This window comes from Betta splendens, chromosome 6 (genome assembly GCF_900634795.4).
Source record: "Betta splendens chromosome 6, fBetSpl5.4, whole genome shotgun sequence".
Taxonomy (NCBI): Eukaryota; Metazoa; Chordata; class Actinopteri; order Anabantiformes; family Osphronemidae; genus Betta; species Betta splendens.
Window position 1 is genome coordinate 12,534,365 of NC_040886.2, and position 26,823 is coordinate 12,561,187.

The following is a 26,823-nucleotide window of genomic DNA, read 5'->3' on the forward strand; positions in this document are numbered from 1 at the left end:
CCTCCAAAGTATCACTGGAACTGTGCACATCGGCATTTCAGACACTTTATAATGTATATCATCTGCCATGTTCCAGTAGTGCCATAGAGTGTGATTAATTTCAATGTTCCTGAAACAGCCACTCTGGTGTTTTTCCCATTGGTCCACTCACAGCTAGATTTGAGTTCATTTTTCAGACACCTCAGCTTGAAAAGTCAGTATGCATGGGAACAATGTTGTGATCAAAATCTGCATGCTGGGATTCGCCAGTGCTAGCTAGTTTAAGCTGCTGTGCGGCGTGGGAGAGCTGAAAGGCTGCATCTGGATGGGCAGAGTCTGGCAACATAGTGCACTCTCTCTCCAGGAGGTCAGCCACGACCTTCAGGAGTTCAGAGAAACCAAAAGCTAAGGCAGCTTTCCGCAGGCGGTTCAGCTCCTGGGGAATTATGAAGAAAGAAAGAAATAGAAATATATAAAATAAAAATGTCATATTATGCAGTCAAGCAGTGTTCAGTGAAACATACCTTATAAAAAGTCTGAGTTTTATCTGGTAATTTTCTGGCATTCCTAAGAATCTTCTGCACATCAGTCTGTAAAATGAGAAAACATTGCAGAATAAAAAATAACCATAAATGTACTTTATGTGAAAAGGTAGTGGCAGTGTTTAAGTACCTGTAATCCGCTGGCCTTTATCCAAACAGTGACATTCTGAGCATAGCTTCTTTTAACCTGTGGCTGCACAGGAAAAGGACTTTTACTGTCATCCTCTCCGTAGGGATTCTCAGCAGCTTCTGAAATGTGAAATGATGACACATCAAAACAAAGTCCACTGATTAACCATCTGCAAAAAAGGTGAAGTAAATTATTAACTGCTTGATTATGTCCACATGCTGGGAGGCCAATGCACTTCTTCTTTATGTGGACATAGGTTATTGTGTTCTATGTTATGTAAAAATGTTTCAAAATCGTACAAAAATGTCAGGTTCTTAGAATGATGCCTTCCTGAAGTACAATAGAGTAGAGATTATTAACAGTATGCTACAGAAACAGAATGTTTGAAGAAACAGAATGTTAGTCACCTGAAATTGGCCCCAAATGTGAAATATTGCCCAGCCAAGGCAGAGGCCCTGAGCCAGGATCAAACAGAGACATCATTAGGTTTGATTTCTTCTTGCTGTCTGCTTGGGAGTACAACATGCCGTACCACTCTGGTCTGGAAAGGTTTAGGCCAATTAGTTTAATGACCTAAATACATAACACACATCAAACTGAATATTATGAGTACAAACGGCTTTGTTAAAATCTCACCCAAGCTGGACCAGTGCCACCATGCCCTCAACCTTCAGACTGCCATGTAGGAGAACGCAAAAATTTGGATTTTTGCCAGCCATCTGACTGGCAGAAGGTTCCTCCTCAAGCTCATCTGTGGCTCCTGTTCCAACTTCATCCACTTCTGAAATCGTGTACAAATAAAATATTAGGATAACATCAAGAAATCTGATGTGACACAAGAAGCTTCTTCTAAAAATGATGTGTGCAATGTTTTTAGGTTCTGGGTCCGATTTCAGGGTCGCCCAATGCCTTTATGTGTGGAGTTTTCATGTTTTTCTCCATGTCTGTGTGGGTTTCCTCCCATTGTCTAAAACGTGCAATTAGGCTAACTGGGGAGTCTAAATTCTCACTAGATGTGAACGTGAAAGTATCTGTATATATGTGGCCCTTTCTTTCCAGGGTGAACCCAAACTACCACCTGCCTGTAAGCTGAGATAGGCTTGGGATTTGTCATTACTGAAGTAAAAGCAATTGTTTCACAGATTCTGAATATCTTTTCAAACAAAGACTCACCTTTGTTTACTGCAATAGGCAGTACCAAGTGTCTGGATATCACAGGTGGACTGGAAATATCAGCAATTTCAATAAAGCCCACAATTTCCAAATCTGAAACATACATAAGACAAAGATGTGCTCCAAAAAAGGTTTACATTAAACTCTAAACTACAAAATGTAAAGCTGACTGGGTACCTGTACTGACTGCTCGGGGCATAGGCTCCACCTCATCGTCCACCACAACAGGCTCAGGTCGAGGGAACACCTGAACATCTGAGGATAGATTTCCACAGTGCAACACAGCATGGAAAGGAGAGTATGCATAATCAATCAGCCTCCTGTAGACATATACAAAAAATAGAAAAGGTGTTTGGAAAACACATAAAACATGAAAATGTATGATTTGTTTGCGCAGTTACAGTCATACCCAAACATGGCCTGCACACCCTTCATGCACAGTGGTCCCTCTATGGTGAAAATCTGTCCATCGCCCCCACTGAGGTGAAGTAGCTCCTCCAGGTTATCCATGGCATCAGTCATCTGTAACTGCAGGTCAATAAGATAGAGGGTTAAATTTAGAATTCCCAAACCCAAATGAAGAAGTAAGCTGCTGAAGACTATAACATGGATGGATTCGACCATGACGTTACACAATCAAATGAATATGATCCCTGACCCCTAACAATAACAGAAAGTGTTGGCCCACAATTTGTAACATATTACCTCGTCTGCATTGGCCACACACATGATGTACAGTTTTGTAGGAAAAGGGAAAGGAAGTGGAAACTTCTTATCATCCCCACGATGTTTCATTGTTTGGAGGGAGTGACGAAGGGAACCCTTTCCAATACCAAGGGAGCCGTCAGTAACCAGCACCACCTATAGGACATAAGATGGATGCACATAAACATAACCTATGAAACAATATACATGCTCAGGCAGTGGAACTCACATTTGATCAGAGAAAAGTACTGATTGATTGACATATTCAGAGGTGTGATGAATTGTGGATACCTGACACGGACAGGCACTGCCCCACTCCTGTTGAACTACGTTACTAACACCTTGAAGAGCAGATTCAATACAAGTCTTGTCATAATCCTCCAGGTTGCTTAGAGCCTCCTGCACAGAAAAAAACAGAGTAATCAGATGATCCGAAATTCTTCTTCAAAGTCATACCAAGATCAGACTCAGTTGAGAAGGACACGCACAAGATTTAACTCTTGTCACGAAGCTCATCTCACCTGTAATGCATTGTAATCTCTGGTGAAAGACACCAGCAGCTCCCAGAGAGAAGAAAACGCCATCAGTGCTGTGAACTCCAAGCGGTAGTTTGAGGCCATGTGTTCAAACAGCATATTGAGTCCGTGCACAGCCAGGTTCTTCCTCTGAAACTCTTCGCTGCCATCCAGGGACACTGGCCGTGTCATAGACAGGGACACGTCCATTAAGACCAAAGTAGGCATGTCTGTGTTTCTATGGATTCCCAACGCTCGAATGAACCTAATCTACCCTCCAATGTGCTCCCACTGAAAGAAAGGAGGAAAAATAACTGCACAAATCATAACGATTAATAACCACTGTTGTTAACCACTGTCCACTGTTGCTCACAGATAAGCTGTGAAAGGGGCACTGCATCATGCTAGTACATGCTTGAATTGCTGTAATAAATTGGGACTAATTTACATGCTCAATTAATTATGTCACAACATAAAGAAATTTTCATAAATTAAAGTGTCGCTGTGGAGAACTGTTAGCTAATGTTGGCTAGCTGCTCGGCTACATTTATCTGGGTTAACATTCTGTATCATTAACACAAAGAAACAACACAACTAATATAACTATTAAACGGATATCAGAGGTCAACTCTCCACTAGTTAAACTACAGACTGAATAAATTATTAAACCGCAATAAATATACACGAACCAATCGGTCTTTCATTCCCCAGTGTTTGTGTTCTACTGTGCACCAGCCTTTCCGTCCGGGTAACAACAACCTGTTAAATAAATGGTTCCTATGTGAACTGTGCGCAAGAAAAGATTAAAACCCAGCATTTAATACAAAAAGTAACGTTTCTTTTGCCATATAGAATATTACATATTTACTTTAATCCCCTAACGAGCAGCACACACGTGTACATGGTGGTGCACATTAAGTTTTATCAGTGCACCTTAACATTAACAGTTCCTACACAATATTTATTCACACAGCACAGTATACTGTACATGTTGTGCAGCAGTGTGCCATTCGATCAAAGTAGCACTTGTTTTTAAAAATGTTTATACATTAAAATATTATAATGTCTGTTCATGGTAAAGTGAGAGTAATACAATACATATAATCCTCTTAGAAGACTCAGGTATTAGGTATAATGCTGATCCATTGTAAAGACTTGTCCTGCGCCCTACATAACCACTTGCCGCAGTTTTAACTTACACGCCACAATATCCAGCTGTGAAATTTACTATTATTAATGCTATTCATTTCTCTGGCTTTGCAAGATATTCATGCTCTGGTAGGTGTGCATGTTATGGGATTGTTTTGTCTGTTCTCTTTACAGCTGATGTAAAATTAGATCAGCCTGTTACTATATGGCATTTTCTTGCCATTTAATGTAGATGTGTAAATAGATTATCCATAACAGCTTCTAAAGGCGCTCAATAATGACACCACAAACGTATATACGAGGTTTATTTTAAATGCATATTACTGTTGAATCATTTTAAATGTCGTTCTGTCTCTAAGGATTTGTTTTATTTATAATAGGTCGGGGTACTTAAGAATTTAGGGATGTGACATGAATCACACTCTGAAGTTTTGGAGACTGTCACCCCACAGGCTGCTGGGGACAGAGCTGGTCTCATCCTCCATCAAACCTTTGTGAAGTTTAATTCAACATAGACCGTAGCAACGCTGCTTTGGTGGAAAATGTACTATACAAGAAGGAAGCGACTGCAGCTGAGCCGAGTCCTTTTTCTCCTCTCTGGGGTTTTCCTCTGTACCCTCTACCAGCTGACCATCAGTGTCCGGCTTCACGAGTCTATGCCGCTGCTTCAGATGAGAGTGGATCCTGTCGAAGGGTCAACAGACGAGGGCGACGATCCTACAGTAGCCACTCAAGCGCTGCAAAAACCTCTGAGTGATACTTCTGAATTAATCCCCACAAATCAAACAAATGAGATGAGAACACAAACAACCTCTCATTTTAAAGCATCCACACCCACCAAATCTCCACTGAAGCCAACTACAAACCAGACTGGGAACTGCATCTTTTTTTCTCCTGAGCCTCTGACACCGTCACCAGCTCCTGCTCCTCCTGTAACTACCACCACTCCAGCATCTCCTGGTGAAGACCAGCATGTGAAGGGTGAATACCCCGAAGACATCTTTTCTGTTGATGAACGCAGACAGGGCTGGGTGATCCTCCACATCATCGGGATGATGTACATGTTTGTGTCGCTCGCGATAGTTTGCGATGAGTTCTTTGTTCCCGCTCTGGGTGTAATCACAGACAAGTTAGCCATCTCTGATGACGTGGCAGGAGCCACCTTCATGGCTGCCGGAGGCTCTGCTCCTGAGCTTTTTACCTCTCTGATAGGAGTCTTCATCGCCCACAGCAACGTGGGGATCGGCACAATAGTCGGCTCCGCTGTTTTCAACATTTTGTTTGTGATTGGAACGTGTGCTTTGTTTTCTCGGGAGGTGCTTCATTTGACCTGGTGGCCTCTTTTTAGGGACGTGTCCTTCTACATTTTGGGCCTCATCTTACTCATAGTTTTCTTCCTGGATAATGTCATAATGTGGTGGGAGAGCATGATGCTGGTGGCTGGGTACACATGCTATGTAATTTTTATGAAGTTCAACGTTCAAATAGAGAGCGTCTTCAAGACCCAAATCCACAAGCACAAGAGCATTGTCAGAGTTATTGCTGTGGAGGAACCGGAAAAGGTAAGTACTTGATAAGATACTCCGATAAGGCCCGGAATCTGGTGATACAATATGTATCATGATGCTCATGTTAACATAACTGCTGTACTGAAATTTATCAAACCTTTTTCAATACAATTCCACAATCCATCCATCAATAACTATCAATTTGCATTCAGACAAATGGAGATGGTGAAGTTAATGCCCCACCTGCTCCAGAGGACAAGAATTGGTTAAAGGTAAAAGGACAAACAATTCATCATATGTAACCTATCCTCTACTGAAATGAGCCATCTCTTCCTCCAGTTGAAGCCGTCCCTTCAGCGAGGGGGGAGTTCAGCTTCTTTACACAACAGCACCATGAGGAACACCATCTTCCAACTCATGATCCACACGTTGGACCCTCTGGGAGATGGTGAGGCCCACATCATGGTGCATCCTGCTGGTGGTCTGATCAATGCCTGGTAAAATGGATTAGCAAACCTCTAAGTCCAGACTGATGCTAAGCAGATAAATGCTGAAGCGGACATCGAGTCTATGGAGGAATCCATGATCCACAGTGAAATGTGGCCGTGCTACTGTCTGCAGGCTACAAGCAGGTGTATCTGCAACGATTCATCACAGCATCTGAAGTTTGTTTCTGCTCCTTTGATTGACTGTAGGGAAATTTAAGGACAAGGCTGAGACTCTGAATACTGTGGCTAGTCGGAAGGCAGAGAGAAAAACCCAAGCCAGAAGTGAAGGTAACGTGGATGTTCAGATGCCCTACACTGACCTGCTCATAGGTCCTCCTAAGTAGTGACAAAATTATTTTGTTATTTTGCATGTACTATATATTACCACCCTACTTTATATAGATGATAGTTTTTATCATCATTATAATAGGGCAGTTGAAATAAAACACAATAAATAAATGTATCATGTTATCTATATTCATAAACAAATGTAATCAAAACAAAAGTGTCCAGACAGTGTGAAGAAATGCATGCTGTAAAAATAATTATTATGTAATCACATATAAATACTTAGTTTACTTATGTATCAAGTAAAATCTGATTGATTGTTATTGCAGATGGTGAAGGACCAACCAGACAGACCAAAGAGCCAGAGGCTGCGACAGCCTCAGAGAAAGAGACTCAGGAACAGCCGCAGGACAAGCAGGTGCTCTCCGTCTATGACTCCTGGGCTCTGAAAAAGCCCAGAAGTCAGTCTTTGACACCTGTCTATGTAAGAGCCACCGTGCAGGCAAACGGCCCCTTTGGGCTCTGTTTGGTCTCTGGTTTTCATCTCGTCATCCTGCTGACGTCTGTCCCCAACGCGTCCAGGACGACGTGCCTGCAGGAGAGGGAGGATCCGAAGGCTCCGAGGGCTCGGACCCTGACGGCGCCGACAGCGACGACAGCAGCGTCGAGGACAGCAGCGAGTCCAGCGAAGGCCAAGATGATGAAGAGGAGGATGATGAAGAGGAGCAGAAAGGAGACGAGCCTCTGTCTCTAGAGTGGCCCGACACGCGGCGCAAACAGGCCACGTACCTCCTCCTGCTGCCCATCGTTTTCCCTCTGTGGCTCACAGTCCCTGATGTTCGGAGGCAGGTACGGGACACCGGTCCGGCTGTGGTTTCCAAACCGCCCTCAAGGTTGTTTTGATCCATTTTATTTCCAACAGAAATCCAGAAAATTCTTTGCGGTCACATTTTTGGGCTCCATCATGTGGATCGGCATCTTCTCCTACCTCATGGTGTGGTGGGCCCATCAGGTCGCTGACACTATGAATACCACCAGATCCCAGTGAGATCTGCAATGCGGGTAAGGAGTGACGAGCAAATGCTTTGAATGCTTCCTGCACTCGGTTTGTTTCGTAGGTCGGTGAGACCATCGGCATCTCAGAGGAGATCATGGGTCTGACCATCCTCGCCGCAGGCACGTCCATTCCCGACCTCATCACCAGTGTGATCGTGGCGCGTAAAGGCCTGGGGGACATGGCCGTGTCCAGCTCCGTGGGCAGCAACATCTTTGACATCACCGTAGGGTGAGCGGCCGTCCCCTCCTGTGTCTCACCCCCGTGCTCCTGTCTCACTTCTCTGTCTCCCACCTCCCTCCCGCGGTCTCAAAGCCTGCCGGTCCCGTGGCTCCTGTACTCGTCCACCCACGGCCTGGCCCCAGTGGCTGTCAGCAGCAACGGGCTCTTCTGCACCATCGTGCTGCTCTTCCTCATGCTCCTCTTCGTCATCGTCTCCATCGCGTTGTGTAAGTGGAAGATGAACAAGGTCCTGGGCTTCACCATGTTCCTGCTCTACTTCATCTTCCTGGTGCTGAGCGTGATGCTGGAGGACCGCGTCATTATCTGTCCTGTTTCTATATGAACCTTTGATCGCGGGCCTCTCACAGGAAGCCGAACTCTTCCCTTCTGACCTGAAGCTGAATTCTTATGAAGATGTGGATTTGATGGGCGCGGGTCCGGATATCCGTAACAACTTTGCAGAAAGCTTTTGTAGATGCTCCACATTGCTGCCAGGTCTCATTTGTCAGCAGAAAAACACATTACAATATGTTTTAGAAGTGTTTTGCAGTGATGGCAGCTTCTACATTAACTATTAAAAATGGAGACTTTTCAGTGTTAACACTATCAACAGCATTAGATCATATAGAGATTTTACATGTTGTTGTTCAGGTTTCCACAATATAGAGTGATGTTTCATTACAGAAAATCAAAGCTTCGCTTAACTTATTATTCCATAGACAAAATAATATAAATAATGTGGAAAAATCTGCTTGGAAAAAGACATTGTAATAGAATCAACATGTTTATTCATAAATGAAAGCAAACTATACAGTACATGTCGATCCAGACGGGATAAATTTGATTTCTTGTTTATGTAAAAATCATACAAATCAGTATCTGTGTTACAAATGATAAATAATACTTCATAAACATTTATACTGTAAACAACACGTAGACATCAAATGATGTTTTGGTCATCAGCATTTTCTTTTTGTTTTTTTACTCACTGGTTACAACTTACAAGGTGTTAAAATGGTCGAAATGCAACTGTACATGCTGTGAGTGGTGTTTCATGAAATCCAGCATATTATCATTAGTGGTGCAGTGCAGTAATAGGCTGTGCAGCTGAATCACACTATAAACAGGATGTAGGCAGGTGAGCGTCACATCTTGGCGAAAGACAGTTTAGACACAGAACAGTCCTGCTGATACTTTGGGAGTGATTTTGAAGTCGGGCAGGTCAGAGCTGTTGTTCAAAATGGACATTTACACATATTTTTCACTTGCTCAGTGCAAAGAAGCCTGCACTGTAATTATACAGCACAGGTCGAACGTGGATGCTTGTTCAAATGTCTGAAAGTGACACTACACACCGAACACGTTAAGGGAATTATACAAAATACCAGAATAAGATGAATTGTTTATAGTGTCATTATTGTCAGTAAATTATATTTTTTATCAAAAATGTTTTCATTAAACCAAAAGAAAACAGAAAAACTAATAAACATTACTTGTCTATTAGTTGGATTGTACTGTTTTAAGTGAAGCGATCATTGGTCCCTTATAACACGAAGCATGTATTGCTTAAAACCATCATCATAGACGTATTATTCCCGTCTTAGGTTCTTTTGGTACATTGTACAAAATGGATACACTAATAAACGTGCATTTACAATAACTAAGTACTTTGCTCTTGATTCTTGAAGTACGGCCAACTTTGTACGAGTTACTTTAGTGTGTTGAACGGTGATCGGTGCAGGAACAGACTCACTTACTTCTCTCAGGCAGTGCAGTTTGTCAGTAACAGCGTGTCGGCACAGCGTTGCCGTAATGAAAACGAATGAGCTCATCGTGTCAAAGTGCTTCGTAAAAACATGGACGTCTAAAAGCAAGTACTTGTACAGACGCTTAACAACAGTCCTAACGAGGTCACCAGGACCTCTGACAAATTCAGACGACGCGATCGTACACTAGAACCTCACAGCTCCGAAAACCACATCGTAAAATAGACTGCATAATAACTGTACAAACATTTGACTATAGTTATACTGAAAATACAGTAGATCTTCTCAGTATTTACAAACTCAAAGCCTGTCTCTCCGTATCCATTCAGCACTAACAGTATTCAAGGAACTCATGGCAGTTGCTTAACGTTAAGTGTCATTTGTGCTTTAACGAGCTCTGTGCTCCAGACAGGTGAGTGGGTCCTGAGGCCGAAGAGCAGTCCCATAAAAAAAAAAAAAAAATGAGGAACAGCAGCAGTGACTGTGGTTCAAGGACAAGCATAAGGTGACAGGAGCGGACAGGCGGTTCACAGACAGGGGCTTCCGAACGTCCTCCTGCACTCCATGACCCCCGGTCCGGGGGGCCGGTCACAGTTGTGTGTCAGTTTGACGAGGTTGGGGGTGAGGCGGTCGTAGGCCAGCTTGTACTCGCGATCAAAAGCATCTGCAGCGACATCATAGTTCATATTAATTACAAATGCGTGTGTGTGATTCATATCATACAGCTAAAATCCACTCTTTGACCTGATGATGGCGCTGTAGCAAAGCTTTTGTGCCAGTCCATCCTGCAAAGCCTGTTTCACATGATACTACAAATACTGGAGGTAGTGGTTGTGCTAAAGGAAACGTCAACAGACTCTGAGATTCCTTGCTGTTAGTGGGGCTGAAAACAGGATATCAGGTTATTGAACTTACTGATATTAATGTTGTTCTTCCCCAAAGCGACCAGAGCCAGGAACAGTAAATCCCTGTAGAGGCTCCTTTATGTCGGCGAGGGAAAGAAAACACAATCAGACTCTTCCTCAGTATCATCTTCCGTCTTATCGTCACGATGCTCCACTAACAGTGCGATTCCTCACCTTTGTCTCCTAAAACCCAGCTCGGGGCCCAGCAGCTGAATGACCTGGCTCATGGGCTGGTACACGTCGCTCTTCTTGATGCTCCTCACAAAGCCCTGGAGCAGCTCCACGGTGAAGAGCTGGCCTTCTTCACACAGCCCGGAGCGAACCAGCGAGTTTGCACCTGCACACGGGCCAAAGTCACCCTGATCAAAGGCTGCTTCATCTCCACAAATCACAATCAAGTGTGAAAGTGCAGCGCTGGGAAAGACGGCATGACTAACAGGAGTCCTGATGTGAATAATGCATTACCCTCTTCTTTGTATGCATTATTTAATTTGCATGTAAAAATTTGACCTTGATTAAACTTCCCCACTGTTACCGTCATTTTCCGAAAGTAACAGCTTTCAAACATCATTAACTTTGCTCTGTTGGAGTAAAGGCTCTAATAACTTACAGTGTGTGTTCCACAGGACGTAGCAGGGTTGAACTTTGTCCTGGTGCAGCTTCAAATTGTCCCACATGATTCTTACAAGCACCTGTTTACTGTCCTCAGATGTACTGGCCTGGTGAGTCTAATGGGGAAAGATGTGGGAGATAAAGGTTATTTTGCACAATACAGAAATTAGGGATCGGAAATGGTTCAATTTTTTTTTATAAACTTAAACTCAACCACAAGTGGGAAAGTTAAGCAGACTTACCTGGTTTCCATGGTTACAGTGCTGGGAGGCGAGGATAAGCGCCGGCAGATTACTGGGCAGGTCCAGCCTCCGGAAGTACCACACCAGGTTCCAGAAGACGATGGGGTGTTGGTCGACCACGCTCGGGGAGGAGATGGCCTGGTCGCCCTCATTCAGCAGCAGGCTCTCCAGCTCCTTCCACAGAACCAGGGGGCTCAGGTAGGGCACCGTCACCGGGGCGGACGTGGGCGCTGGGGTCGAGGGTGGGGCGCTCCCACTGCTATGCGGCCTCTGTGGGGAAGCTGCAGCACAGTCGTCCACAGGCACGCTGGCCTCTGGGTTGAGTGACTCAGACGTGTCCTCCTCTGTAACAGGATTATCTGCCTTAGAAGACCTGAGGGCAGAGAGAATGAATCTGTTTAAAGAGGCCACCGGGCTGTGTGTGTGTGTGTGTGTGTGTGTGTGTGTGTGTGTGTGTGTGTGTGTGTGTGTGTGTGTGTGTGTGTGTGTGTGTGTGTGTGCGAGTGCGTGTGTGCGTGCGTGCGTGCGTGCGTGCGTGCGTGCGTGCGTGTGTGTGTGTGTGTGTGTGTCCGTCCCCACCTGCTCTGCGGCCTCAGATCCTTGACTTCAGCGTTGAGGAAAGGCAGGAAGGCTGTGCCACAGAAGGGACAGGTGCTGTTGAGGTTTGAGTCATTTGCCGTCCAGCCGGCCATGATCTCCTCGTCATAAACCAGACAGTCGCACGTCTTACAAAGCGAACAACTGGACATCAAGACCTAGAACAAAACCATGGCAACCCGGAGGAAATCAGACACAGTGCAACGCTCGGCCATGTCAGTCTGAGTCAGATTCAGTTCACATCTTACTTATTTACCTCTATAGTGTAAGTGGGAGAGGGCTGAAAGCGGCCGGAGTCACAGGAGGATTCTGGATACTGAGCATTGGAGGGACGAGCCAATCCACCTGCATGTGATGAAGGATTATATAATTAGACACACAATATTCATTTGAAATAAAAATAAAGCTTTCTATCAATATAAAGGAAGCAGCAACCAAGCTCTTAGTGAGGAATTCGACATTTCAGCTTCATTAGATCTGTGTCTGTGTCATGTTCATGTTCTGTGGCTGCCTGCAGAAAAACCTACACACTGAATCAGCCCTGGCCTAGATTCCCAGAGAACAGCACCCAACTCCCATCACTGAGTCCTTCTCTTACTCTAAATTTAGACTAGTGGAGAGGTGTGTAGCTGGAAACCAATATAATTCTTTAAACAGTCGAGAGCGCGGCTGGAAAATGTGCAAATATAGACGTTTCTAGCTTCTAAATATGTTACTGATGCTATTTGTTGGAAGCGTGTTCATCCTCACAGTGCCAACCGAATGCGCTACAAACCAGAGAAGGAGTTGTGTCTGAACACTCTGTCCGGCGTGCCGGGGCTGCCCAGGTTGGCCCCGCCCACAACTGGACTCCTCCTGAGCCGGGCCATGCCATGCTGGGGTGAGGTGAGGCCGTCTGGGTCCAGGCCGGAGTCGTGATCCAGGAGCGACGCGCAGTCTGCCTCCCCCGAGGTCATCGAGGACACGCTGATCCTGTCGCAGTTCCCGTCCTGCAGGAGAGACGAGGCATTAGGAGAGTCCACCGGCGAGCGCGCGCGATTGGCTGACGTGCCGGAAGCCTGCGCCCACCTGCGTCAGCGACGTCTGGGAGGACAGGCGCGAGTACAGGCGGCTGGCCTTCTCGGCCACGCCCTTCCCCGCCGACAGGACGCTGCTCCTGAAGACGTCCAGCGTGGGCGTGAACAGGGAGTCCATGGAGAAGGAGGAGGCGGAGGGGGTGGGGGAGGCGGGCGACGCCAGCGAGGGCGGCCGCTCCCCGTCCTTCCTGCAGGCGCCCAGCGGCAGCGACGGCCTCAGCCTCTCCTTGCCCCGCGCCGCCAGCGGCTGCTGGGCGGCGGGGCGGAGGGGGGCGGGGCGGAGGGGGGCGGGGCGGGGGGAGGCGGGGCGGGGGGAGGCGCGAGGCGAGGGCGCCGGGCCGCCGAACAGCGGGCTGGAGGGGCTCTGCAGGTCCACGCCGGGCGCCCGGCGGCTCAGGGGGCTGTTGCCGGCGTCGCGGCCTCGCGGCGCCTCCGTCGCCACCAGCGACAGGGGGTCGACGCCCCTCTCGATGCCCGTCCTCCTCGCTCTGCCGGCGCTGCAGCTGACGCTCCTCTGGATGGAGACGCCGGGCCTCTCCACCGCGCCGCTGAAGCTCACGCTCCGCTCCGCCGGCGGCTGCGCCTCCTCCTCCTCCACCCCGCGCAGGTGGTGCTGCTTCGCTGAGCCGAGGTGAGGCACGGCGAGCCGCAGAGAGCCCGCCGCCACGGACAAATCCAGGGATCTGGGCCTCTCTGTCTTTGGTAGAGCTCCACACGGACCGGAAGCACTGGAAGGACTGGAAACCAGTCCGCTGCCACTCCCTACGGCGAAGGCAGAGGGCAAACGTTACGAATGGAAATCTGCAGCACTGTTTGTACCTGCAAATGATTAATTAGATTAAATGAAGTTCTGGACACGTCTAAGTTGCTGGAGTGCGGCCATTTACTGTATGCCAGCACGGAGCTGCTGCGGGAGGCGGAGAAGCGAAGAACTGGCAGCAGAGGCATCTTAAAATATGCATATCATGTATTCATCCCCGAGAAAAACAGTTATAAGCAATTAAGACTGATGAAAGGTCAAAGCAGCCACTGAGGAGAAATACTGATCACTAACGCTGGAATAGAGATGCAGCATGTTTCATTTGCAATGAAAGTCAAAGCAAATCCTGTCACACGCACACACGCACGCACGCACACACACACACACACTCCATAACTTGCTTATATAACACAATAATCCATCAACAGAATCTGTTTCTCCAAAGTGTCTAAATTTACCAGCACATGGGCCGGTGGAGAATACGTTACACCCACACTCCGATACAGCAGCTTTTAAAGTGTTCAGTATGTTGCTTAAAGGCCATGATTCACTCTCAGAGGAACAGCCCCACAGAGGCACAGACTGGTGACAGCTCCTCCGTAACTCACCACACTGTCTCTGTCCTTTGTCCTCCATCAGCGGTGCGTCACACGTCCTCTCCTCCTCTTTGGACAGAGAGTCGTAACCCAGGTCCGACTGTCCACCTGAAAAACAACCACAAGCAGCTCTACTTCTCCATTTTTCTTCACTGCTTCGCCTCATGTTTCAGAAAAAGCTGAGTTAATCAAAACCAGCTATTTTGTCCCCGTGGACGCTTTATAAGAAAGCTGATATGGGAGTTTTTCTTCAACAGAGCGCGTGACGTTCCCTAAAGCACACGGCGCTCCTAGAATCCAAAAGCAGGAGCAGGAGAGGAAGGAAGTCTTTGAAAACTTTCAGAAAATTCACAAGGTTAAACTGCAGGAGAAGATACAAAACTGTTCTGTTGTGATGTAACGTCAAGAGAGTTTTTTGCTTCAAGATGGGAAATGTCGCGATCACGTTGAAATGTGGCAAAGCCTCAGCTTGTTAATGGATCGCTATTAGCAGACCGTCCCTGTTGTCTCCATATTCACAGTTCATCATAAAAAATAAAATTCACTGAGCTCATTTTTAGTTGAATCTGCTTTGTAAAACATATCTCCTTCTGTACTTTGTACCTAAATGATCTGCCTCTAATGAGTTCATCTAAAATAAAAAGGGTAATTGGGTCAAGAAGACTTGTTAGTAGTTTACGGATGTGCAAGCACATCCTGCTGATGCCTAGTTAACATTTTAGTTAATTATGTTCAGATGCCACTGGAATGTAATTAGCTTTTGAGTGTGTTTAGAAGGAGAAAACCACAGTAATGAGAAGTTCAGAACATCTTCTTAAACTTAAAGGGTCACGTTTACAGTGGTAAAAATCAAACCATCCAACAAACAGCTTCTTTTGACACAACTAAAGTGCAGCCTTCTTACCTGAACTGAATCCGTCATCACTGGAGTCCATTTTATTGAAATCGGTGTCAATGGAGGTGCGTTCCACGGAGTCATTAGCGCTGTCCAAGCTGCCGTGGCTGACCGTGTCAAGGTCACTGCCATCTAACAGGGGACAGAGACGCCATCAGACCAGCAAACGAGCACAGAATATTAAAGAAAATCCAACTGAACACAACAACAACAACGTTATTGTCACAGACTGTGGTGTGAAGCCTGGTGGAGCCTCACACACAGCCTCCGCTACCGCAGTGAGAGCCTCACTGAGGATTTGTGGGAACTGGGGACTGACATCAACAGCAACCTGCGCGTTGTGGCTGCTGGCGAGCGAAACCTTTTCACTCTGTTTAATTAGTGTCCTTAAAGAAATGGGAGCTGGGAACAGTGTGTGCTGCCAGAGCGGGGATGAGGCTGGTAATGGGACCGGGAACGATGTCTCCAAGAAGCAACTGCTCCCACAGGATCACACTCACGTAGAAGCACAGCAATAGCCATTAGGAAAGGTCTTCACTAACCAGTTACCGCTGAAATTAAAGTAATTATAAATGATATAAGGGCGTATTGTTGTAGTGGAGTATGTGAGTTATGACTCAGTGTAGGATTTCATTCTGTACTGAACTGGTTTTCATTCTGACACTGGGCAACAGATGCGACACATGCTAAATTAGGTCAGCTAATCTAAAACAATACAATCCTTGAGCTGAGGATCGAGCATTCGTACCGGAAAGCTGCGGGTCTCTGTGCGGAGTCAGCTGCTTTTTCCCAGCCTGTTTGAAGTGCAGCACGCCAAGCACCACGTTCCTCAGCTTCCCCCACAGGAAGTAGCCTCCTCTGGTGGTGGAGGGCCAGGTGCTCTCCAACACGGCCTGAAGCAAGGGCACGGTCACCAACCCTGAGCTGCACTCAGCCCGGACGCAGGCGTGCGAACAAAGAGCACGCACCTTGTTGTAGTAGCCGTAGGTGATGGCGTTGGGCTGCACGCCGGCCTTCTTCATCTCAAACAGCACCTTGACCGCCAGGACGGGCTGGCTGTACTGGCCGCACAGCTGCAGCAGCACGCGGTAACACACCTGCGGAGCGACAGGCGGGGGGTTTCAGCACGAGCGCTCATTTAAAAAGGAGCCGCCTGCGTCCGGCAGCCGCGTCCCACCTCGTCCGGAGCCTGCAGCTTTTTGTCCTGCGTCCTCCGCAGCACGTCGTAGGCCGTGCGCAGCGCCCGCACCCGGGAGTGGCAGCTGCCCACGAAGCCCGGCAGGCAGATGAACCACAGGCCGTAGCAGTGGCGCAGCAGACACTTGGACCACATCTGAGGCATGGATGAGTAGGCTTTGGCCATCCTCTGAGCCGATTTGATCTCCTGGGATTGAAGGCAGACCGCACGTGCATGAGAGGGGATTAGAATTTTACAGTTGCGTTTCCTTTTCTATTCATCATTATGCAGAATCAGTGCTGCCGTAATCAGCCTTCCCTAAGATTATGACAATGAATAATAATGTTGATGTGTAATTTACAAGACAAAGGAGGAAGCAGTTAACGCCTGGTCTGTAACAACTATCATTAAGCCTCTAAAGCTAAAGTCCTTGCTTTGCTACTTTGCAGAAACTCTCCCTGACCTGTTTAGAGCGTCTAAAAATGGCCGTGGGGCTGGCGGGGCTGCTGTGACGCGAGGCCATGGCCGCTGATGGAAGACTTTGCCCCTCCAGCGGCTCCAGAAGTTCAGCGTTCAGCACAGGAAACCCGGAGTAGCTGCGGAGGGGGGAAAAAAAAATCAAACAGGGAATCGCCACCGACGCCGCACGCGGCGGCGCCGACCTGGAAGCGCCGTTGAGGGACGCGTGATGCGGTACCTGTGGCGCAGAGGGTGCTCCTCCCCCCGCGGCAGCGGCGGCAGCTCGGGGGGGTTGACGTAGACCGTGTGCTCGCTGCGGTGGGATTCGTCCAGCTCGATGAGCCTGGCGTCGTCTGGCCGCTCACTGTCTGTCATCTGCTCGGACACATACACACCCATCAGCCTCCGTTTCCGCGTTCCGCTGCTGTGCTGTCAACATGGACATTCCTAGGAGTTCACGCTGACCCTTTAGGAACCCTCAGACCAGATCAGGGTGAACAGATGTCACTAATGAGTCGACCTACATCGTAAATATGGCCCGCGTCCCCGTCCTGTCTGTCTCGGGGCACTGCCAAGGCACGAGCTCGGGGCTTTGAATCCTCCGAGACCGAGTTAATCCACGCTGCAGTGACCTGGACACGATTGATGCTGTGCTGGTGCATGAAGCCGTTCAACTGCACGGCACCACTTTGGCACCGACGCGTGATACTAAACTGCCACGTGTCCTTTAGCTCAAAGTAAAAGGCCGCCTGCCTGAGAGCGGCACACACGCGCCGGCGAGGAAAAGAAAACGACTGAATAACAGTCTGCTGCCCCAAAAATCCTCTTCTAATGGGTTTATCAGAATCAATTGGCTTGTCTTCACTGAGTGATTCCTCTGTGGTTTCTGGCAGTCTCTGGGTTTGTTCGCGTCAGTCAGCTGACTGGTGCTGACCCTGCTTTGATTCCGCTCCGTCTTCCTCCACCCGGTGACCTCGCTGCTGCACCCGAGGGATCTTTCCCAATCGCACTCTTGTTGTCAAGCTCAGCAGCAGCGGCACGGAATGAATCAGTGCTTCCACTTCTCAATAATAACCGCAGGACCATTCATACATGAGCTCGAACGCGCAGGATGCAAATGTGACTTCCTGATTGCACAAGTTTTTTCGAGTACAGGGTGTTCGAGGAGAGGGGGCTGCCTTGTCTGTACAAAACATGCGTGGGCTGAGCGTGTTAGTAAAGCTGTCAAATCCCAAAACGATCAGCCCTCCAAAGGAGAATAACCAAGAATAGTTCACTTCCTGTCGGATTTAAACCACAAAAGATACACGATTCTGAATAAGAACCATCTCCTGCATCTTCACAGAGAACAACAAGCACAAAGAACGACCTTTACTGTCTGAGCATCACCTTCATTCTAACTGAACCAAGCTGAATAATGCAGATTGCTGACACACACACACACACACACACACACACACACACACACACACACACACACACACACACACACACACACACACACACACGCCTTCATCTCATTTTATACAGTGAACAACAAGCTGATGTTTATGCCCACGCACAACAAATGCACAATACATCAGAGTGCATATTAGCTTACCTTGCCTCCAGTTGTAAATAGCTACCAGGGGTCATGGTACAAACAGAGCAGCAGAGAGAGAAAACAGATATTATGAAATCAGAGACGGGAAAAGGCCAAACAAGTGTTGAAATCAACAGCAGGAAATATAAAATGAGAAAAGCTTAGTGCTTATGGCAATAATAGCGTCAGAGAGAGAGAGTGATGCTGCACTGTGACCAATTCTTCTCTAAACTTCTCTGTATTTCACACTAGTCATTGATACCAGAGCATTTCTTTCCACGCAGCTGCTCAGATGAACTGCCTCTGACACCAGAATCCCATCACAACAGAAGATTAGCTGCAAGCCTCACCTTATCAACGCACTCATCAAAGAACGCCAGGCCGGCGTCTTTATCGCTGACAAAGGAGCACTCCTCGATGAAGCGGCTGAACATCTGGGTCTTGGTCATGAGGGAGTAGAACCTCTGGTTGGAGCGGTCTCTGCTCTTCAGGAAACCTGTGAAATGAAGGGCCTCGTGTAATGACAGGCACGATAAGGGAGCACCATAAACACTGAGGCGACTATAAAACCTGGCGCACTCCTCCACATGTTACTGAACATTCATGGGGTCAAGACCTAAACATCCTTTGGAGGGAATTAATGCTGCAATATGCAACGCGTGCTTCTCTGCTGCTCTGCTTATGTAAGAGTGCACAGATGTGCGGGGACACAAACGCTCCTTCCACTTGTCATCCGAGCCTAATTTCCACTGAGCCTTGAGCGAAATCACTATAGTCATTACAGCAGTGATTTAGGTCAAACGTTGGTGCGGAGCCCAGACCTCTGACCTATTGCATCAGTGATGTGCATGGAGACATGAGAGCAGCTCGTCAGAGGGCTCTGTGACCACAGCTCATTGAACAGACCTTGGATGTCGAAGAGGGAGCTGGCGTCCGTGGTCTTCTCCGAGGGGGCCTGCGTGATGGGCAGCAGGTAGGAGCGGTAGCCTCGCAGGATGGCTGCCATGAAGCGCAGGAAGGCCTCCTGGATCTCCAGCTCCAGAGTCTGCAGGCTCTTGCCGCCGTTGAGCTCACTGTCGGTGACCGCGTGCTCCATGTGGGCGTCCTCGCGGTTCAAATGGCCGCCTGAGGACACACGCGCAACAGGAGCGTGACCGCTGTGCTCGCGCTGCGCTCCGCCATGACTGCGCATTATTTCCAGTCAGGAAATAACGGTTGGTCTGAGTCGGCAACCAGCCTAAATTATTCATCACCTCCATGACGTGACACGGCATCCGCGTGGACTCACCCTCGACGAGCTGCTGATGGAGCTTACTCAGGCTGTTCAGGAGATGCTTACAGGCTCTCCGGGGCAGGATTTTCCACGTTAAAGCCTTCTTCTCATCCTTTCTGAAATTGCACCACATGGTTCTCATTACATGGGAGGACAGTCGAGAAATGTTGCATATAATGCACAGATATACAGTATGGAGGAAGACAGATTCACTGTCATCAGCTCTGGCACTTTAATCTCTCTTTAAAACAGCTTTTACACTGATATGCCTGTGTACAGGAGGAATACTTCACATTCCATCTGTATCGTAACGTAAGAGAGCTCCTCGCTGACATAGCAATAATACTGAGAGGAACTCCAGCCTGTTAATAAAGCCCTTTTACTCAGACAGACGCCTCTGTGTCACAGATGTCGCTGAGGTTAGAGGTCGCTTACTGGGAGATGGCGTTGGTGTCCAGGTCCACGCAGCTGATGTCGGCCGGGGGCACGTAAAGGTCGAAGTATCTCGAGTCGACGCCCACAATGAAGGGGCACGGGGCGCTGAGCACGCCGGCCAGGGCCAGCGGACACAGAGGGATGTAGGGACAAGGCCAGTGGAAGGGAAAGATCATCTGAAAAGAGAGACCAGCTGTCAAAACGGTGGGATTTGAGAATCAGGACCATTCATATCCTTCTCCTTCACTGCATTTGCAGATGTTGATTATCCCTTAAAGTGGGTGTAGCTGAATGTTATAAATCATGCTGTCTCCTTATCTCTTCATCATCCATAATCACATCGAAGACCACCCCTTTTAGAGCTATTAGTCAAGAGGAAAGCACAAGGAGGTGCGACGTACGGACACGAGGGCCTCTGTAACACTGGTGAGAACAGCCGGACGCAGGGAGTGGACCAGGATCTTGTGCTCTGTGACGGCCAACACCAGCAGAGTGGCTGCGTTCTTTGGTCCCAGGTTCAGCAGCAGCGTGGAGAGACTTCCACCACTGGAGCACAGAGAAGGCACGACCAATGAAACAAATGGTTTCGAGTCAGAAATGCAAAACACACATGGTCCTCATGCTCTATATGGACGTATTGAGGAGGTTCCTCTACCTGAGAGGCAGAGGAGAGGAGACCGGCTGGCTCAGCATGAGGCTGTCATGTGGCGACAGCTGAGGAAAACACAGCAGAGCGTTAGAGGATCAGCGGGGGAGGATTTAGCTCCTGACAACTGTCTGTTTAAAGACATTCTTGGCTAAGAAAACAAAGTCACACAGCTTCTCTGGTGTAACTTCACATCGTCGGCTCTACCTGCACAAGGATTCTTGGTCTCTGCGTCGACGGAAACGGCACATTTTGCATGAAATGAGAGACGTGCCTGTGAATAAAAAGAATGAACATGTAAATGAAGGAGCGAAATGCGCCCAATCCTCCAAACAGGACGAAATCTGTGAAACTTGCTAACTTTTCGATAGGTAAGGCGTGTGGTCCCGAGATGGAGTATCGGTAGAGGAACGTGAGGAAGCTCCTGAAGGACTGGAAGAAGGGCCAGTGGGACAGCAGGCAGATGCTCTTGTTGCTGTAGAGGCCTCTGGTCCCCTCGGCTCCCAGACCGGCGCCGGGCAGGCCGAGCTGCGAGCGCTGGCGCTCCGACAGGTTCTCCTCGGAGTACGGCTCGTAGAACTGGATGGCTGCTCCGTACACCTGCACACAAAGGCATCACGGCATCCAGTACAAGTTCAGGAGGTGTGATGACGAACCTGAGACTCCGACTCGATCGGGGGCCCTTTGGAATCACTCGCTGGCGTAAGCGGCCTTGGCAGCGGCACCGGAGAATTCTCCACATGATAAATGGGTCCAATCAAACCCCCCCCCCCTCCTTTGAAGTCGTCCCTCTCAAACGCATAAACAAATCATTTCGGGCATGAAGTGCCAGGAGACTCGCCTGCAGACTCGCGGTTGCAGGGAGGAAGGAGGCATTCAGCGTTTAAAGCTTGCCCACCGGTCCAAGTGGTGCATGAGATATCCATTATTCAATAGATGAACTGCAAAAGCTCTTTTATGGTGCGTTGCTTTCAAAAGTGAGCCCCTCAGTATTCCAAACACAGCCTTTGGAGCCTCTTTATTCCGGTCAGAGTTTAGAAGTTGATTAAGGTTGTCTGGTATTCTTAGAAATAATACTGCAGTCCATCAACAGTCGAACCCATATGGGATACTAATGCAGAGAGAGAGGGAGGGAGAGGGCGATCAAGGCGGAGAGTCTGGATGAAATTAAGCCATTAGGAGAATTTGTGTATTGGAGGGCAAAACACTGATGCTAAATTTAGAGAAGCTGCTTAATTAATGATGATGAAATTCAAACTTAGCAGGACTCTGAAGGGAGTGGTGGTTTTCTTGGCAATAAGTACAGTAGGTGCCTATAATGTTCTGCAAGGCACCAAAAGATCAACACACTTGAGGGCAATGTAGAAAGCAGCAACGGGATAATGTCAGAGGGTGGTTTTACCTTTTCTCCAGAGGCTCCCGTCAGCACGAATGTAGAGAAGACGGGCAGCGAGTGCTTGGTGTGTGTGGGCCAGCTCTCAATGGTGGCCCCCATGGGCAGGCAGAACATAGGCACCGACTCGGGCAGCGGGAAGGACTCGTAGTCCTCCTCCGGGTACCTGCACATCAGACCTGAGAGAAACGCAGGCGTCACCCCACGGCTGCACACAGAAACGCAGAGGCCGAATCAGCGCGGAGCGTTACCTGCTTTGTACGCGATGGTGTTGGCTTTGGCCAGAGACTTCTTGTAGCAGAGGTAGACGGAGGATCCCCACTGGAAAGGGAAGAAAAGGCCACAGGTGAGTGAGCCATCGAGCACGGGCGTCCAGAAATCGGCGCGCTCGGGGCCGCGTCCCACCATGCTGCTGTTGAGGTTCTTGTCCACCTTGCAGAAGGCGTGGGGCGGCGCCTCGCCCTTGCCGGGGATGATGACGCACACGTCGGTGACGGCCAGCGACGTGTGCGGCTGGCTCTTGGGGGCGCGGCGGTAGGTGACGTAGATGCGCTGGGACGAGGAGCTGCTGATGTTGGCGGGACGGCCTGAGGGCGTGGTCTGGACGATGTGGCACCCGGGCTTCAGCTTCTCCTTCCACTCATACAAAACCCTTGAAGAAGAAGCACAGTTTACCTATTATAACCTTTTTTTTCAATTATATTCAGACTAAAGCGTGTTTAAGAGCAGATTAGAGAGGCCCGAGGCAAAGAAGTGATTAGCGGACCTGGGTGGGTAAAGGGTCAGTGACTGTGGATTACTGCTCACCCGAGATCCGTCAGCGGAGGCTTATCTCTGCCTCGCTTGAAGCACAGGAAGATCTGCGGGCCCCTGAGGCTGGCCCCGTTGAGCTCCGCGGAGAGGCCCGAGGGCGTGCTCTCCACGCAGGCGAAGCCCGCGGGCACCTCCTCGCCGAGGGAGCGGATCACCACGGCGACGTCGGTGATGGGGGCTTTGGGCTGCACACACCGGGGACCGGCATCGTCGAAGTGGAGCTCGTCCTCCAGAGGCTTGGACGAGTCCGTGAGGCCGGCGACCACAAAGTAGTCGGCTACGCGAGGCCCTTTATCCTCCATCATTTCCCATTACCACAGGCTGGAAGGCACAAAAGTTGAATCACTCGCCTTCTATTGTTGAAGTCAACATGGGAACAACAGCACAATGACACATTACCTACAAATACAGTTCATACTGGAGGAACAGCAGAATATAATGACAGCATCTGGAAGCGTTCAGCAGGCATTCCTGTCTGCAAAAACACCCTATTCCACCAAGAAATATGGAAGGACTGTGGAGCGGTGACCTTCCTGTATGCCATGACCGATTATATAAAATAAAACACATGCCCGCGGAGAAGAAGGAAAAGATGTGGGCGAGCAGGGGTCTCAGAGACAACTGTAGGGCAGCAAAAGAGGGGTTTTGTAGTAAAATTCAGACAATGTAAAGTTCTGTGGTCAAAGAAGAAGAAGAAGAAGAAGAAGAAGAAGAAGAAGAAGAAGAAGAAGAAGAAGAAGAAGAAGAAGAAGAAGAAGAAGAAGAAGAAGAAGAAGAAGCTCGTTACAGCTTTATCTCAAAGCGTGGGTCCCTGGAAGCCCCCCTGGAGTCGGGCCTCCGCTCTATCTCTGCTCAGCACTTGTGATAAACAGCTGCCTGTGATTCGCCCCATTGGGACAGGAGGCGGTAAGCACAAGTCTGAGCCGCTCGGAACCACGGCCCACGAGCAGCGGCGACCAGATCTCACCCACTTAGGACTTTGGCATTAACGCTAATGGACGTGTGTTGTTTCCCGCTGCAGAGCTTACGAGCAGCTTAGAGGCTCAGGGCCCGAAACGTAGCGCTCACAGAAACATGGAAAAAAGCAGGATAACGTATAGGAGGAGATTAAGTAGGTGACTGGGCTCAGAGATCAATCAGCACCTACTGCACCACGTATCTGTCATGTCATGCTTCCTTCCTGTTTCTCTGGCTGCTCTCTGCGTCCTGAGCGTGACTCACCGCCATATTGCTCGTGGATATGAAAGCGTGTTTATGTCCAGTGTTCCCTGATTAGCCGGCGGCTGTTTGGACGCAGCTTATTTGTGCTCTCCGGCGTCGGGTCCTGTGAGTTCACCCGCTGACTCACCCGTCTCCATCTCTGATCTCAATGCGATGTGAGGATTTGTTTTTCAGAAAAAAAGCTCTTTACGCCGATTTATCTGCAAAAGAAGGTGCGTGACGTGCGTTTTCTGTGTTTAACGGCCCCAGTGAAAGCCTCCAAGCAGCTAATGGAGCCACTACGACGCCCATTGATTATGACGCGCGGTGAAAATCAAGAGCTGCATTTCCATTTTATTGAGTTGAAGTTGAAGTGCTGCGGTGATTATTGGTTTCTCTCAATGCCACCAGCGGGTGAGGGACCTGCGGGCGCTGCAGGAATGCTGCAGGAATGCTGCAGGCCCTGAAGGCGCGCCAGATGTGGCTCCTAATGCAGTACGTGGAAGGTGCAGGATTAAGCATAGATCTAATCTGCAGCTCCAGCTACCGTGTCATCCACTGCGTCTCGTCCTCCCCCTCAACAGGAAGCGAAGGCCTAAAATTACATCTAATTCTCGCCATAGCAACAACATTATAAAAGCGAACGCTGGCGCGAAGCCGGAGCGTTTTTCACTCTGAAGTCTCAACAAGTTGGGAACATTGTTCTCTTTAAAGACGAGCCGACTAACAGGCAGTCAGTGCCACAGAGGGGTTCTGTTCAGGAGATCTGTGTCTAGAGACCTAGAAAATATCACTTTGCTGCAAATATTATCACACAGCCCAGATATGAGCATGCTGAGTTCCTGTGGGGGACTCTCTTGCTGCTCTTCCATGCACTTTAAGGCCTTTTTGTTTGTGAACAGGCTTGATTTCCAGTCTCAGGTTAGAGGTTACAGCGTTCTGCCGTCACGCGCTCCCTTTCGTACCTAGACGGCGTTGCATCACTCCAGCTGGCTCAATCTAGAGCTTTTAAAAACCTTTGGTTCCTGCCTTAGTGACAAAACGCCTATAAATAAGCCTGACTCAACCAGACTTGATATTTGATGTTTTACATGATTTCCAGCCATCTCCGTGCCTCCTCCTCCCTCGTTTCAGGCAAGCCCTCGTTTGGCTCGGCACCGAACGCCAGTGACTCACGGTCTCCCCGGAAACTGCAATCACATCATTCGCCGCAGATTTCCTCATGAACGCAGACAAATAAGGACACGGCGGATTTCCTCTCATGGCGAGCCAGCGAGCCAACTTCCCATTTCACGTCCACTGTCGTTGGTCTGCCACGTCCAACTGACGCTAACCACTTGTGCCGCAATGTGCCGAGGAATTTACCTCGCGATGAAGCCACAAACTTATTTTCCCCAAGTTGCCTTAAAACACGTCTCTACACATTCTGCATTGTCTCTTTTGATACATTGCTTCTTTTTAGCTTTCACAGTTGAACATATACTGTGTTTGTCTGTAAAAGCTAAACAACCTCAAGTAGACTCACAATGGACGTGTTGCTCCCACGGAGGCACTATATATCTTAAAACCCTTAAGAACCTTAAGAACTGGGCAGAGCCTCTCTTTTCTATGAGCATCCTTTTGCTGCTGCAGGTTTGGCCTCTGTCGGACCCCAGCTGTGCAGGGACTCCGGGCTGCTGGGAGCAGGAGGGCAGGGAGGATGGGCACTTTGATCCGGGGAGGGAACCACCTCCACATTTCACTCAGCATCTGTTCCCTTTTAGCCATGAAGACAGCCCTCGGTCTCATTAGCCATTTGCATTCCTTACTTTTGACGTGGAGGGGGGGGGGGGGCTGAGTGCTTGACGAGGAAACCATACACGCCCAAGATAAACAGAGCCGAAGGATGGAGGGCGAGCCGCTCCGAGGTGGTGCTGGAGACGGACCAACGCTCCCGCAGCCGTGCGTGAGACGCGCGGCGCTCGCGTTGCGTTTCGTGCATCGTGAAGCCTGCGATCGGCCATTTGAAAAGCACCGCTGACCACAGCGGCTAGAATAATACAGAGGGCGTGCGGGATGCCCACATCAGATCAGGAGAAGCCATCTTACGGAGCATCTACACCAAATGCAATGATTCTGCCTCCGTATGACTGAATGCAACCAATGGGCGAACTGTAAATATAGTGAATTACACACAGGCTGCGCTGCTCACTACAAAGCGGTAAAACATCTTAGAACAAAACGGGCTCCACTATAATACCATAACTACACCGAATACCAGCAATTCATCACGAAGATGACGATTCAAACGTATTTAATCCCTTTAACAACCGCAGCCATAGAAAAGGTCGGATGCAAACGAAGAGGCTGATAGAAACACGTATATTACAAAGACGGTGATGCAGCTTTTATTAATAAAATGAGGAAAATACTCACATCTACGAGTCACGACGATTTAAAGGCGATGTGTCGAAAATGACCCTATGTCGGATTAAGCCTGCGAATAACTAAATGGCTAATGGCTGCTTGGATCGTCTAATATTTCTTTGCTTTTAGATTTCTTGTAATAAAGATACGGATGCACCGTGGGATGGACGTACGCGAATATCCCGTGCATCCCGAGCAGCGCTTTATCCGAGACCTGCGCGGTTCACGTGACTGATT

General features: G+C 48.6%; 3 protein-coding genes across 6 annotated transcripts; 1 reads left to right on the forward strand and 2 right to left on the reverse strand.

Annotated features, from left to right (window-relative positions):
* Positions 1 to 31: 31 nt before the first annotated feature.
* Positions 32 to 3,835, reverse strand: ints14 (integrator complex subunit 14). The gene is made up of 12 exons (XM_029152513.3): positions 3,734 to 3,835; positions 3,051 to 3,335; positions 2,821 to 2,928; positions 2,530 to 2,685; positions 2,234 to 2,352; positions 2,002 to 2,144; positions 1,825 to 1,917; positions 1,288 to 1,432; positions 1,059 to 1,192; positions 652 to 770; positions 504 to 569; positions 32 to 415 (listed from the first exon to the last, which is right to left on the reverse strand). Exons 2-12 carry the CDS (start codon positions 3,270 to 3,272, stop codon positions 182 to 184), a joined length of 1,539 nt encoding a protein of 512 aa, XP_029008346.1. The 5' UTR covers positions 3,273 to 3,335; positions 3,734 to 3,835; the 3' UTR covers positions 32 to 181.
* A 362-nt stretch (positions 3,836 to 4,197) lies between these two features.
* Positions 4,198 to 8,897, forward strand: slc24a1 (solute carrier family 24 member 1). Of its 3 annotated transcripts, none has more exons than XM_029152511.3 (10): positions 4,198 to 4,322; positions 4,574 to 5,755; positions 5,914 to 5,973; positions 6,041 to 6,149; positions 6,397 to 6,477; positions 6,807 to 6,961; positions 7,060 to 7,326; positions 7,400 to 7,489; positions 7,596 to 7,762; positions 7,847 to 8,897. In XM_029152511.3, exons 2-10 carry the CDS (start codon positions 4,736 to 4,738, stop codon positions 8,094 to 8,096), a joined length of 2,199 nt encoding a protein of 732 aa, XP_029008344.1. In that variant the 5' UTR covers positions 4,198 to 4,322; positions 4,574 to 4,735; the 3' UTR covers positions 8,097 to 8,897. The 3 variants fall into 3 exon arrangements, with proteins under 3 accessions (XP_029008344.1, XP_055365708.1, XP_055365709.1); XM_055509733.1 differs by having other exon boundaries at positions 7,400 to 7,471; XM_055509734.1 differs by having other exon boundaries at positions 6,807 to 6,895.
* Positions 8,519 to 26,823, reverse strand: dennd4a (DENN/MADD domain containing 4A). Of its 2 annotated transcripts, XM_029152484.3 has the most exons (30): positions 26,596 to 26,823; positions 22,975 to 23,301; positions 22,573 to 22,819; positions 22,419 to 22,488; positions 22,177 to 22,346; positions 21,136 to 21,374; positions 20,982 to 21,048; positions 20,784 to 20,842; positions 20,530 to 20,674; positions 20,129 to 20,304; positions 19,709 to 19,809; positions 19,327 to 19,545; positions 18,771 to 18,916; positions 18,439 to 18,459; positions 17,077 to 17,213; positions 16,843 to 16,975; positions 16,380 to 16,586; positions 16,171 to 16,299; positions 15,951 to 16,095; positions 15,212 to 15,334; positions 14,320 to 14,415; positions 12,944 to 13,713; positions 12,651 to 12,864; positions 12,132 to 12,220; positions 11,858 to 12,033; positions 11,279 to 11,651; positions 11,035 to 11,152; positions 10,599 to 10,761; positions 10,435 to 10,499; positions 8,519 to 10,183 (listed from the first exon to the last, which is right to left on the reverse strand). In XM_029152484.3, the coding sequence occupies exons 2-30, from the start codon at positions 23,283 to 23,285 to the stop codon at positions 10,047 to 10,049; spliced, it is 5,046 nt and encodes a 1,681-aa protein (XP_029008317.1). In that variant the 5' UTR covers positions 23,286 to 23,301; positions 26,596 to 26,823; the 3' UTR covers positions 8,519 to 10,046. The 2 variants fall into 2 exon arrangements, with proteins under 2 accessions (XP_029008317.1, XP_040927132.1); XM_041071198.2 differs by lacking the exon at positions 18,439 to 18,459.